The 14,764-nt window shown below is 42.5% G+C and overlaps 1 protein-coding gene across 9 annotated transcripts in view; it reads left to right on the forward strand.

The window, feature by feature from the left end:
- The first annotated feature begins 243 nt into the window (after positions 1-243).
- The window catches only part of tnrc6c1 (trinucleotide repeat containing adaptor 6C1), a 60,523-nt gene continuing 46,002 nt past the window's right edge, over positions 244-14,764 (forward strand). For 8 of the 9 annotated variants that reach the window (XM_033645711.2, XM_078161345.1, XM_033645714.2 and 5 more), the window contains exons 1-3: positions 244-398; positions 9,494-9,596; positions 10,443-10,464. In XM_033645711.2, coding sequence (XP_033501602.2) covers positions 9,534-9,596; positions 10,443-10,464 — 85 coding nt within the window. In that variant the 5' untranslated portion in view covers positions 244-398; positions 9,494-9,533. Of the gene's footprint in view, positions 399-8,929; positions 9,597-10,442; positions 10,465-14,764 lie in introns of those variants that run through there. The other variant, XM_033645712.2, reaches the window with a different exon arrangement.

The following is a 14,764-nucleotide window of genomic DNA, read 5'->3' on the forward strand; positions in this document are numbered from 1 at the left end:
AAACTGCAGGCTGAAACGCTACTATATTCATCCCCACAGGACAATTCACATTCACACGCAGCTTGTTGACTCGTATACTTGCTTACGCTCTTCTTAAACTATACAACGTAAGGAAGGCACGAGGCAACACAGCTGCAACCTCGAGCGCATCAGCGCAGCGACAGAGAGGGGAGTGATGGAGGGGCTGCAGTTGTCATGGAAACGCCGGGGTGGGGGCGGAGCGTTGGGGGAAGTGGGACCAGTTTGTTTTGTTATTGAGGGTCACGTGGCAAGGTGCAGCTCCTCCCACCTCCCCCCGTTACCACCGATTCAACCGTCTCGAGCTCCTGCTCCGGTCAGTTACTACAAAATGGCTGCAGAGGCTCCGCCGCCGACGAGAACCTCCTGAACGCTTCATGGTAGGATTTATTAATCCCTCTGGGCGCTCGAGCACGACACATTTGCACCATGTTGCGCTGCGCTTTCGGAAATATGCAGTGTTTTGAAGTTAAATGCGGCAGCTGGGGAGGGGAATGGAAATATTTTCAGCTCAGCCCACTTTGACATCAATGTTTTCTTCGCTGCGAGGGCTCTGTATCGCAGTTGTCGGTGCCAGAAGGGTCCTTGTGTTAACTTAGTGCATGCTACGACCTTAGCATTGATTTGTCGGGTTTCCTTTTAGTGGCTTTACGGTAACATGGACTAGTTGGCCTAACCAGCACTGTGGCCCCACAGCTGAAATGATTCAAGGGCACTCTGTGTTATTATTGCTCGTTGAGTTGTCGTCTCTGTACTTGGTTGCTGTTGCAGTGGTGTGTAGGAGTGGAGTTGACATGGATATTGTTGCAGCTCGCGCTCACTACACATGCTACGTGCTGCTGCAGAGGGAGCTGCCTGGATCTAACATGCATCACCTGACAGGGCAGTAAACGCATTAGCAAGCCGAGTTTACCTGCTTTAGTCATGTCCACATATGGTTTGCTTTTGCAGTTTGATTTACTGAAAATATCCTTATCCAATCAGCTAGCAGTTTGCTGACCTTTGCTTGGAAATAAATGCTGGAGTGGCTACTTTATGTGCAGAAAATACAAATGCTTAAATTAGAGACCTCTCTTGACATAATCTAATAAAAATAACTTTATTTACACAGCACATTTCAGCAAAGATGCACCCCAAAGTGCTTAACAAGATAGATCTGATTAAAATAAACAATAAAATAAATTACATTGTTGTTGAATTTGTAATATTCCAAAAACTGTATGCACTGTAAATCTTGTTGTGCAAACCTTGCATCTAAAATTGCTTCCTGTATTCCCTTCACCATAGAGACGAGCATCATTGCCCGCCTCCTGCAGGATCACACACTCCTAAAGGAGAAAGCAGTGTGTACAGACTGGGAATGCCAGCACCCTGATGCATGTAGAGGGCAGGCTGACGTAAGCGCTGAGGCCCGTTGGTTTTACTAATGTGTTAGAGTCCCTAATTTGGGTCTGGGCCTGGCAAGGGATGAAGGGATGGTGGCGGTAAAGGGAAGGGATGGGGGTGGTGGGGGTCTTTTCTGTCCCTGCCGGGTCAGGGGCCCCAGTCAGCACCCAGGCCTCTGAAAGAGGCAGTGTGTATTCACAGAGAGGCGCCAAAGGGGGCTTGATAACAAAAACAGGCCACTAAATACAGTGATTACTATAAGGCTTAGGTCATAGCCTCACTTTCAGTTCAAAACTCTCGATGGCTTTTTGCATTGGAGCTGGACGACAGGGCCGGGGGGCATTTTGCCAGATTGTGTCATTTGGTTTGGCGGGTTGTTTGGTGTCAGTGATCAGATGCTTAGCTGGAGGCCTCGGTGGAAATGATGAGCTTGCATTCTGCGAAAAGCAGTTTATTGCTGTCAAAGAAAAATGTTTTGCTTCTTGAAGTTTTGATTTTATTTTTTAAAAAGGCAGTTTGCTTGAATGCTAGTTGCATTTATCCTGTGTTGGTTTTTGAATGCTGGACTAGAACGTGCTTTATTTTCTTTTATAGATGCTACTTCTTTAAGGCTGTTTGCAGTGCACTTATCATTTTCAGCAATAAACCAGTTTTAATTCTCTGTAATAGAATGTAAGACGTTCTGCAGTGTTTTTTTTAGATAAATGTTACTTTAAAGGGGAACACCACCTTAATTAAGAATTTCAATATGTTATTTCCATGGCCAAAGGAAGTTCAATCAATATGTGTGAACATGAGCTACTCTCTGTCAAGGCCAGAAGCCAGAGAAGTTGTGAAGAACTTGTGATGTCACAGGGTAGAACAGGGTGGAGCTGCTCAATAGGCAACAAATGGGAGCCTTGTTTGTTGTTTGTTTTCTCTTTTTTATACCCAAATAAGCTTTATTCTATTATAGATCAGCTCTGAAACAGATAATATACTCAAATAGGCCCCGAACAGACAGAGCTCAGTGTGCTTTTTTTTTTTTTTTAATGTAAAGCCTGCCTCGATAAGACACAGCACTTTTTGCAGCTTTATGCATCTTTTTTTTGGTTATTGTTGCCAGGCAACCACCAGATCACCTTTCCATAGCTTTACCACTATTTTCTATGTAGTGAACTCATATATCTGTATCTTAAAATCTGCATAAAAAATTAACCAGCAGAGGGAGATCCATGTGGGTACATGAGACCCTCAGAGAGAGGAGAAACCACAGGGCGTACCACCAGGAGCTTCACCTGCGTGATGGTCAGTTCAAGGCCTATTTCAGAAATGTTTGGGACAGTTTGACAATTAACTCTCAGTCTTCAGGCCTCATTACAGTTGGTAAAATATTAGAAAGTGGTTAAGGCTACAAATAGTTGTCCAGGGTGACGTTGAAAGTCTGCTAGTGTTAGCTTCACACAAACAATGTACGCTACTATTTGTTGTCATCGCCACCACAGTAGGCCCGCCTCTTAGGCTAATTCATCTGATTGGACAACTGGAACTTTTTCTGTCCTGAGTTGACGTTTTTTCAGCTTAAGGTGTTCAGGGCGTTCCTTAAAAAGTGTAAGGCTAATAGAGTGAAAAAATGGAGAGGCTCAGTAACATGAATGCAGCAAGCAAATGCTTCACTCTCATTGAAAACAATTACAAAAAGCCGCCCCAGGCTGCTAAAACTCTCTCTGTCTGATTGTGGCCATACTCAGAACATTCCCTTGGGTGCTCTCAGTATCATCTTAACATCTTTTCTAATTCATTTTCTATGGAGCATCTCCAGACTTACTTGACGTCACAAATTTGAGCTATAGCACTCGACTTTTTGGATATAAGAGAGAATTGTTCATGTTTACTAATGTTTTTGGACTGTCTTAGAGCATAGGAATAACAATATTGCATTTAAAAAATGGGCATAGTTCCCCTTCAAAGCATTTATCTAATCGCCCTCTACAGAAACAAAAACTCTGCAGCACATGATCCATCTGGCTGCAGCTCGGAGTTATGTGAGACATCCCTTACATGCAGGCTATCACTCCACACAGAGGCACGGTTATTTTTTTCGATTTATGAAGACAAATGTGGAAACAGTGAAGAAGCTACGTGATTAGAGTTTAAAAAGACATTTGTTAGGGATGTCCTTTGATCTCCTGCACCAATAAATTGTCATCTGGGCTCGTGAAAGAGTTCCCATTACTTCTGGAGCAGACAACTGACATTGGGACTGGAGACAGTGCTTTTGGAGTGTGTCCATCCAAGTTATTTTAGGGCCTGTTCAGAGTGCCAGGAGTGCAGCATAAGTTTCTCTTTTCCTTGTCGTTAGCTCAGGTCAGAAAGCATTAACACGACCACACTGAGAATAGCTTCAAGTACTTTAGAGAGTGCAATCCGCTTTGCAGAGCACAAGGACTTTGTTAGTGCTTACCCAGCAGTTTTTAAACCTTCGCAGGATTTGAGAGGTAGCACTGACTAATTTGGCCTTTTGCTTTTTATGTTTTGTTTTTCGTGGCGCGTTTGAAAACCTGCTGTAGCACATCAGATAATTTTCAGAGCAATTTGAAAAGGCTGTGTTGCCCTGAAGTGCGATTGCGCAGACGTGCAGACGGGGTTGCACGCTCTGCCGTAGCTGTGGCGGCTGCTGCTGTGGTTGCTAGCGAGCGTTCTCCCAAGGGCTCGCCGTGCTCTTGTTTGGCTTGCAGCGATGGCATTCCTGGCTCTGTGCCCAGCGACTGCCGTCTAGCACCCCTTCCCCCATCTCTCACACACACACACACAAACCAGCCCCATCAGTTGAAACCCCCTCATCTTCATTTGCTCCAATGTGGGGCAGCTCGGCATTTACATGTCCACATTTCACCTTGCACACATCGACTCCCCTTCCTCTCCATCTCCACTCAATTTTCTACAAATTTTACACCTGCTTTTATTAGGCTGTCCTTGGTCTCTCCTCAGTCTGACTCTGTTTTTTTGCCTTCCTTTGTCAGCAGAGTGAGTGTCTGGTTTTAAGAGGGACACCAAGCTCTAATCCTGTTGTTCTGACAGGAGGGTGTAATTCCACAACAGAGCTGAGCTCATTGACCTACGTCCTTCATATCCACACGAGCTGTGTTTCCCCACTACAAACGACTGCTCATGATGTAGCTCAGCCTGTTACTACGAGTAAACATCAAATGAAAACAGCTGTCTTGCAGCCTCCTCTGTGTGATTTATTTATTTATTATTAATATCTAATATCTACATTTGATAAACAGGCGTGTTTGAATTGGCTTTCTTTAAAAAAAAAAAGGAAAAAAAAGTAACGACTACTGGTTTAATGAAATGCTTGTCCTTGTAGTGCCATTATATTACCAGAGATGCTGCAGCATCCAAATGGGCAGAAGATGCCATTACTGCTCTCTTTCCATCAGCCAGTACAGTCCAAGGGACGCACATCTGTCCAAGCCAGGCAGATGTTTGGAAACGGCGCGGCGGCTCTCATCAAGAGAGACTCCCTCTGTCCTGCTCAGGGACCCAATGTTTCTTAAACTGAAATCATTTTGACGCTTTGCTCTGCACTCACTCTCCTCATCCGGGTTGGAGGCCGACAGCAGCTCACATTAACTGGAGCATCTCTCTTATCCTCTGATCCTACATGACACAAGCCCCACTGATGCCTTTGAAAGGAGCAGCACCAGCTATATTTAGCATGGCAGCTGCACCAGCAGGTTCCATATCCAGCCTCTCGAGGGTAAAAATAAGTGTTTATGATGTGAATTGGTAGATAGGTGCATGCAGGCGGCGTGGTTTTGTGTCCAAGGAAATTCCAACAACCTAATCTCATGCTTGCAATCTCGACCACAGTCCAGTAATAAGGATGCTCTGTTTATCATGCAGCTTCTTTTCATTGCTGCTCTTTATGAACCATCGGGTCTGGAGTGCTGCAGGATAGGCTGAATTCTGTTTTCAGTTCCTGCAAGCATTGAAGGCATGTGCTGCTGAGCCAGCCAGGAGGCCCAGCATGTGAGTGAGTGATAATGTCTAAAAATAATATAGCAAATTTGTTGCAGGTGATACATGCCATATTTTCTATTTTTAAACAGTCTGGATAAAAACAAATAATCAGTCACTAAAGTGAAAATGTTAAGCTGGACAGATATTCAGTTCAATTTAACTTTGCTGAAACAGGTAATCACAGGTTGTTTGAGGGATTTTTTTTGTAAGTTGTTTTTTTTTGCCCTTTTTGGATCTGTTAGCAGTAGTCAAAGACTTTGTTGCTGAGCTGAACTCCAGTTGATGTAAAGTTAATTGAGAACAGCCTTGGTTGGTGCTGTTTTGATACCAATTACACATCTAAATGATGTTCGACCAGAAATGTATGAAAACATTTGTTGCTGTAGCTGTTTGAGGTTGAACTTCAACATTATTATTTATACCCCATTTCCACCAAAACTAGCAGGGTTTTTAAACATTGGAAAATCCCATAGTTTTTTACTGGTGTGTCACATTCGACGTCACAGACATGCTTGAAAACAAGCTAGCAAACAGTAGAAAGCAGCATGGAGGCCAGTGGTTACTTCTTTTGTTATATCTCTTACTTATTATTCAGTCTCTCTTTCAAACTTGGAGCAGACTAATTGGGAATGATGTTTGAGCGCTGCTTGTGTGGAAACATAAGGTATTTTTGATGTGGCGCATCATTGCATCTTGCTGGTAAAGGGGCGAAAATTAGCGCGTTCACCCAGGTGTTATATTTCTGTCAATGCCGATTAGAGCAGCAGCCGATTAATATCCATGACTACTGCAGAGTCACTTGACCTGGTTGTGAATGCTGATTGTAACCATTCTCATTATATTTAAAAAAAAAAAAAAAAAGTTGTTGGAGTTTTTTTGTGCAGCAAGATGCACCTGTCAGGTTTCTGGGTTGATTCGAGTTGCATGTTTATTTATGTCGTTGTCTTTCTATTAGTGTGTAAGTTCATCACTGATCTGTGGGCCATTTGAAATAATGCGAAGACAGACTTTGTACTAAGCAGAATGCACTGGTTTCCCTCAAAGAAATATAATAATAATAATAATAATAATAATAATAGCAGTTTGATTCCTGACTGTCTGGACTGTGTAAGAAATTCTCCACATGTGACAGCAGTGCTAAAGATGATATAAAGTGGAGCAGAAGAAATACTGTGGGGTCTGATCTTTGCAGTAAACCAGAGGCTTCCTCGTGGTGACCCTTTGTCACCTGTCTGCTAACCGCTCGGTCTGAGAGACGAGGTGACCATGGCCTCTGGGAGGTGGTGGCATGGCAACAGCTGCTGTTAACAAAGCATAGCTGCACACTATGCAAGGTCAGATTGGAAAATGTAGTCTGCACAGTTCGAAGCAAAGGTATACCATGTTTTTTTGTTGTTTTCATGCACTTTCAGTCAGGTTGAGAATACACATTAAGGTGCAGTGAACATGCACCATTAGAAACATCAACATGAGGCATGTGTGCAATCATTACTCACACATATATACATATTTACAGGAATGGAGCCCTGCACTTAAACATGCATTCAGATTTTAAACCTGTCGCAACCGTTTGGATTTTCTCCTCCATGCTCAACCATTTCACACCATGGGGCTGTGTATTGGCAAGAATCTAGTGATACGATATATATCATCATACAGGAATTGCGATCATGTAAGCACAGCATTTACTACGAAATACATTTACATAAATATTTTAAGGAGCTAACGATGTGCTTTTTATGACTCTGCTTGTTTAATAGGCCCGTGCTCTTTGGGTTTATGCTAACGATATGTTGTTACGTTGGAGTCAAATGGCCAAAGAAGGATTACAACACTGCCATCAAGTGGTCGGGGTTTAAACACAGCACAAAATGAACCACTACCATGAATCTTTGCATGTAAAATAGTAGGGCTGCCCCCAACTAAGAATTTTCCTTGGCGACCAATAGTCATCATTTAGGGCCATTAGTCAACTAGTCGCCCGCATGTTAAAGGTTAGAGAAAGAATAGTATCAGTAACATTGTTAACACTGTGCTACATTGTAGAGAAATACAAAACTGTACTAATGAACCTTCATTAATATAGGCCTATATTTTATCTACAAGTGCACGTCATACACTGAGCGAGCCGCCTGTTAATGACGCTGTCGGCAAAGCAGTAATGATTGTGCTAAGTGGCTAATGGGCATGTAGTTACTTCCATGTTTCAGATGATACGTCATGTTTGTAGTCGACCAATGAAGATGAGTTTACATATCACCTTGGGTTCATCCTTAACCTTCTCAAAATGATCCAGACAAAGTACATTTTGTAGGAATCACTCCGCCAAAACACTTGAAACAGTTTGCTAACTTGGCCTGTGCTACAGAAAATGCTGACTTCTTGTAAAGAAGTAAAGCCTACTAGATATCTCCAACCTGTGTCCTGTATAATCCAACACTGCCTCCTCTTCTTATTCATTTCTGGCACTGTCCCAGAAATGTTACTAAAGACTACACTGAATGTCCCTGAGTTGAGATGATCGAGTCAAAGCTGGCAGCCGAGTGACTTCTTCAAATGCTCAAGGGCTGTTTCTGCTTTCTTACTTTTTATTTTCATTTTTGAAAGAGAAGAAAATGTTACTGTCATCCTACAGTATATGAAAGACAGCACGAAACTCTGGTGGTAAAAAAACTGTGTGTCATCATAACATCACTAAAAGTAAGCCTAGTTGAATTCTGTTGTCACTTGAGTTGTCGGTTTCTAACTTCTGTTGTCTTTGTTGAATGTAGTACTAGGCATTGGACGATATGAAAATTACATGTCACAATTATCCTAGCCAAAAATAATTGTGATTCATGATACTATTCTGATGATCATCAAAATAAGCAAAACAAATATTCTATCATTTTATGGTGATCCACGATAAAATCATATATCATTCCATCCCTACGTATTGCATTTGCCATCAAGGTCAAGAAAGAACAATCAGGATGAGACAATGACATAGTTTTGTTTGTTTTTTTTGTTTGTTTTTTTTTTGGCTATTCAGAATCCTCTCATGAACCCTCGCTCCCATGACTTGCTTCAAGCCCTGACTCAGATACTCAGAAGCCCAGATTTGCGCCTCAGTTCCTGATGCCTGTCCAAGTCCATCTTCTCGTATTTCCAATTCCATTATTGAACCTCCACAATCAAACTGATTTCAGTGCAGTGCTTAAGGGCGCTGTCTGTCTCCACCTGACTGCGCACCAGGGCCTCGGGGAGCGCTTGTTGCCAGGCAATGGCACACACCGCTGTCGCCTGCAGCAGCACAGGCATGGCGGGAGAAAAGGCTGATGGTTTTAATTTCACATTTCAGGTTCCAGGCAGGTTCTCCTTTTCTCAAGTCCTTTAAAAACCTAGATTCCAGCTTTTATTTTCTTGTTTTTTTGCATAGAGATATAGCTGTCAGCTGGATGCGCTGGCACATGAACCTACGAGGCATTATCAGGTGGCTTTTGACTACAGTGTCAGCAGTGAACAGTTTTCCTCTCAGGACTGGGGAGAGAAGGTTTAGCCTGTCACCAGCTCGGTGTTGTCAACAGATGAATGCTGCGCATAAAGTTGTCTACAACCCAGAACCCTGGCACGTATTGTTTTCCTGTGGTCTGCCCACATATTAGTTATGTTGGGATCTGTTGCCGTGGCTCAGTGTGTAGACTGTAGAACAGGGGCCTTGTCTCATTGGCCCCCACTATGCTAAACCTGCAAGGCCTCCCTAATGGTTTCCAGAGCCAACCCCAGAGACCACCAGACCAAAACACATACACACACATGCTCAGTTTGCACTGTTCAGAACATCACAGTTTGCAAAGTGCAACACAAAGCCACATTCCTGTCTGGTGGCTGTAATAGAACTGTGCACGTGATCTGGTGTGTTATGACAGAAGCCATTGACAACAATGATTTTACCTTGGAGAGCAATAATCAAACACTGCGGCCAAATGAATTACTTTTGCAGGTGTTCACCTGCCTACTGGTGCCGAGGCACGGTATCTGTCTCCTCCGTTGGTGACTGGGATAAAAACATGTCTGTCTCTGTCTCTTTTTTGTTTTAAAGCTGTGAGAAGAAGCAAAAAACACGAGAAGAGAACCATTTGATGGAAGATAAGAAAAAGAAAAAGCAAGAAGAGAAGAAAAAGAAAGAAGCTGCTCAGAAAAAGGTGAGCTTGTAACGGTAACGGTACACTCATGTTTAACCCATTGACTCTGCGTACCATTTAATCAACACGGTAAGATACTGTAAGCCCCCAGTCAGTGTTGGTTCATGCATGGCCGACAGTCCACTTCCTTATCCCCAGCCAGTCTCAGACGAAGCGGCTGTAACACCATCTGTACTATTTTAAATGTTAGGTGGTGCACAACAAAGCACAGGCCTCCACTATGCTCAGGTGTTTTTGCTGGAGTTACATCACATCGATCACATGCACACTGAGCAGCACATGCATTTTGTCGTGTGTTTCCACAGGAAGCATTAAACAGAACGTTATGTAGTTGTCATCCTCGTCTTTAACCCGCAGCCCCCCACCTCTACCCCTCCTCCTCACGTTTTCCTTCAGTAGCTCATCTGTTTTCAGTGTTTGCCTGCTGTTCTCAGTAATACGTTTTATGTATCCTTGACCCTTCTTGTCGGGGGCTGCGGAAAGTATGTTTGTGTACGTTTCTTAATGTATCAGAGGAGCATTTGTGTTATCTATTTTACTCCCTCTCCAGCCACAAGCACGGTGAACCCACTCACCCCACCGAGCAGCAGGAATGAACATGAACCTTTTAGCATTTCAATAGATGAGCAAAACCAGCCCCTGAACATTTTGTTCCGATTGCCCTGGCTAGTTGCTCCAGCACTGTCGTGCAGCTGGAGAGCCAGCCAATGCAACTCAGATGTTGATGGCACATTAACATTTAGGCCCACAATTTTCACCTATAAAAGACGCTTATTGCTTAATTATAAGTTAGTCTTCTATTTGTTGCTAATATTTGTTTTCTGATTTTTTTTTTTTTTTTTTCAGGCCACAGAACAGATAACCAAAGGTGAGTTGCGGCTTCTTGTATTAAACTTGTTTTTTCAGCGTTTTCTTTCTGCCACCCATATAATATGGACACCTCAAAGTTGATTTCTTTATTAAGTATGTTTTTTGTTGTTGTTGTTTGTTTTTTTGGCCTGCAAATATGAACCTTCATTTGCAATAGGGCTGGGTATCATTACTGTTCACTTTCTTAAATGATCGACTAAAGGTGCTTTCACACCTGCCCTGTTTGGTTCTGTTCATTCGAACTCAAGTTCGTTTGCCCCCGAAGTGCAGTTCGTTTGGGCAGGTGTGAACACAGCAATCGCACTCAGGTGTGCACCAAAACAACCAGACTGAGACCTTCTTGAAGAGGTGGTCTCCATCTGGTAACAGACGAACTCTGGTGCGGTTCGTTTGTGGTGAGAACGTGTTCCGACCTGGATCTGAACCAACTGCAGTCACGTGACACATTGTTTGGGTTAAACATGAGCATGTTACAGTTCTGGAGGATTATTAATGTGCACCTCCTCCTGTACTGCCTTAATATGCACATTCAGCACATCCAATGCATCAAAACATTGTTTTCTAGTTGGAGCCGCGCCTCGTTTTCAAACTGTATGGTTTGACTAAAATGAACAATGACAGCAATATAGTCCACGATGAGCAGCGCTAAAATCAACCTGCGTAGTTGTCCCTCCATTGTGACATTAGAAAGTGTCACATTTATCTTGCAAGTGTACTCTTCTTCAACGTTTTGTTTACTTCCTGGATTTTTCCCACATGGATATTCTGACCAATCAAGAGCAGCTTTCTCTCACAAGGCATTTTATCTGGTTCGCTTGTAAATGCTGCCGTGAGAACACGAACCAACTCTAGGCAATTATGCAACTTCGTAACAAAATGAGTCCCTGATTTGGACTGAACCAAGACAACACTAGGTCTAAAAGCACCCTTAAATGAGTAGTATTGAAACTTCTCCAGTTCAACAATACCTGAATTCAATCCTTTTTGTACCCAGATCTGGAAAGAAATGACAGTTTGTATGATTTTTCTTAAAGCCAGTCACTGCAAGCTTTCTTCGATTTGATGCAGTGTGTGATTGGCCCACTCCCACAGCAGCTACAACCCATATAGTCAGATTTGTGGTTGAGGGCAATGTACTTGAGTTGACAGATCAGCATGTCAAGATTCCACCGAACATTTGAAAGTATGGCTATCCTACATATTTATGGTGTCTGATAAGAATAAATGCATAACATTTGAAGTGATTATTTCAGGAAAATCTTGTAATAGGAGTGACATCAGGCATGAAGAAAACTTCCAGGTGGGACAGCTGCACCTTGTTTACAATGCCAAAACAAAAAGGCATAAAATGACGTACTCTGTTAGTGTCAGTATCACTTTAAGGGTGCTTGTATCGGTACTGGTTTGGTCATTTTTTAACGATACCCAGCCCTAACATGCAGTAACACAGAGTTTCTCAGTGCAGGTGAAATTATACTTTACTGACTTTGTCTGCCATAAACTTTGCAATGAGTTTGTGATATGATGTTTTCTAACAGTAGGGAGACTTACCGTGTGGGCGTGTTAAATTGTGTATCCTCCTAATTAGACGGAAAACGCCTGTGCTTTTTTGCCTCGGAGCCCCAGTTTGCCCTCTGTTCACCGCTGTGTAATTTGGACATGAAGCATTAGCTTTCATTATAGTAAAACATCTTTAACTGAAAACATTAGCAGCAGCCAGGTGGTCCATACTACCTGAGCCAAAATGGAGGCCAGGTGCCCATACAAGACTAATAAGGAGTACAGGGATGCTGCAGCTGCTCCTCGGGCCTCCCCGTAGGCTCCTCGGGCATACCTAGGAGGGTAGAGGTGAGGAGAAATCTCAGAAGAGGAGAAAACGGAGCAAAATAACCACAAATCAAAAAAGAGAGAGGTGAATAAAGTTGACTGAAAGGTGACTTCTGAAGGGAAGAGTGTGCTTAGCTTGCAGGTTTTGAACTCCTGCTCTGTGGCAGCTGCAGACCCACTCCTCACTCTGTCTCCCCCAGCCAGTGCTCTTAATGACCAGAGAGAAGCGGGTAGACAGTGTTGGACAGTCAACTAGTTAGCCCAGGAGCAGATCTCGTGGTCGAGATGAGCCGGCAGATGGGAGAGGGACTTAATGTCTCGCAAGGGATGGGCAGTGTGAAATCTGATTAGAACTTCTGGCCGACTTTGGCAGCGTAGCCTTAATGGCAGCAAGAGAATGGACACCTAATTACACTGTGAGTGTCTTTGTGTTTTTTGTGCCCAAAGCTGTGTTCAGACAAATGTGTTTGGAAGCCAATTTTGTTTAGATCAGTAAAAAGGAGTAAGTCCTCCTCTTATGGGTGCATATGACTGTGAACTCTCCACCGTCAAGGGTCAGCGCCTTGACCTCCCACTCTGTCCCTGAAGGATGAGTTAATGAGACTGTAATGTCACAGAGGTGCCCCCTCCCTCCCCTTATTCCTCTTGTGTGAGTCACTTTCAGCCCCTCACAGTTTGCTGCACTAATGAATGTGATCTGGGTTGGCTGTGTTAGTATTCTCCTTTGTCTCTTATCTACTTTGTGTTGTTTCACAGCATCCACAAATTGACCTATATACCAAGTTTTTTTCTCCCCGTCTTCAAACCAGGCTGTGATGTGCACAATTATTTTCTTGGCTGCTGCTCATAACAGCAACATGCCATGACCCCATTTTACTGTGATCCACAACCTCTTAAATGTCACGTTTGACTCTTTAGCATATTCAGTGTATCTGTGCACTCCAAAGTTACCATAGTTTTCTGGTTTCCTTTTCATTTTTAATTTTGTTTTCAATTCAGTTTAGTTTCAATTAGTTTCCACAGTATGTTTGTCAGTTTCAGATTAGTTTTAATTTTCTGAAAATCTTAGGCTTAGTCCAACTTGTATTACTTTTAGTACTCGTTTTATTTATTTATTTCAATTATAACAAGGGGTATGTGTTAGGGACAAGATTTAAAGATACAGTGTGTAGGATTTAGGGGGGTGTACTGGCAGAAACTAAATATAAGTATGTTGTTTTTAGTATAACTGAAATTAAGAATTGTTGTGTTTTTGTTACCTTTAAAATGGGTCGTTAATATCCACCCACGGAGATCGCCATGTTGCACTGAGTAGTGGCCCAGAATGGACAAGCCAAATACTGGCTCTAGATGGGGCTATTTGCATTTTCGCTTCAGCCACTGTAGTTTAGCGCCCCCTCTGAGATGTTATTCAGTGGTTTTACCAGTTTAAATCATCGATTCCACTTGTATGTTCGGCTCCCACTAAAAACCTCCTGAACAACAAACATTGAAGGAATCCTAACCAGGAAAAGTTTCGGCTGGTTGAAATCTGCAATCTGCACCACTAGCTGCCACTAAATCCCCATAAATCTTAAACACTGGACTTTTAAGAAGTTCGGAATAGTTAGTTACAACACGAACTTTGTGAAGGCAGTTGACTCACAGTCATGTAGACATCCAAGTCTCTATGCACCCCATTGTGCTTGTTGTGTTCACAAATTTGACCAAATTGACAAAGACTAAAACGGAAGTCATTTTGTGTATATTTTTATTCTATTTTGGTTATCATTTGTAAGTACACAACATGGTTTCAGTTAATTTAGGTTTTTAACTGCAGCCGAATTGTCCGCAGAGGTCTCGTCCTCTCCAGAGCAAACGGACCAGGTGATTAAAACTGGTTAAAAACACAGAATTAAGCAGTTTCATGTTAAAAAAATAAGTGTTCCTCCTACGCTGTTTGGCACATCCCAGATGAGCAGCTCGTCCAGCACCAGTAATGTGCGCTCACCTATTTTCTGATCGAGAAGCTCAGGAGGTGTTAGCAGGAGGCAAACAATGTGCAGAGGTCTCTTCCTCTCCAAAACAAATGGACCCAGTGATTTAAAACTGGTAAAAACACTGAATAAAGCAGTTTTGCGTTTAAGAAAGTGTTTTTTCCTATGCAATATGCAAGTGGACTTATCTAGAACCAGTAATCAATCTAAGGTAATAAAAACATGATGATTCTTATTTTCAGATGATTATACACGAAAGAAAACATACCTCTTATATTCCATTTATGCCAGTATATCCTCCTAAATCCTACACACTGGACCTTAAAACTATAATAACCTTTCAGCCCTGTTGTGCTTCAGTTAGTTTTCTGTAGGATTGTGTTCGACTCAAGAAATTCCTACTTGAGGATTAATTATAGTATTCTTTTTTCTACGAACAATTTAGTTGACTCACCTGAAAACAATCAGTATTATTGTTTCACCGCAAATTTCAAT

Source organism: Epinephelus lanceolatus, chromosome 18, assembly GCF_041903045.1.
Source record: "Epinephelus lanceolatus isolate andai-2023 chromosome 18, ASM4190304v1, whole genome shotgun sequence".
Classification (NCBI taxonomy): domain Eukaryota; kingdom Metazoa; phylum Chordata; class Actinopteri; order Perciformes; family Serranidae; genus Epinephelus; species Epinephelus lanceolatus.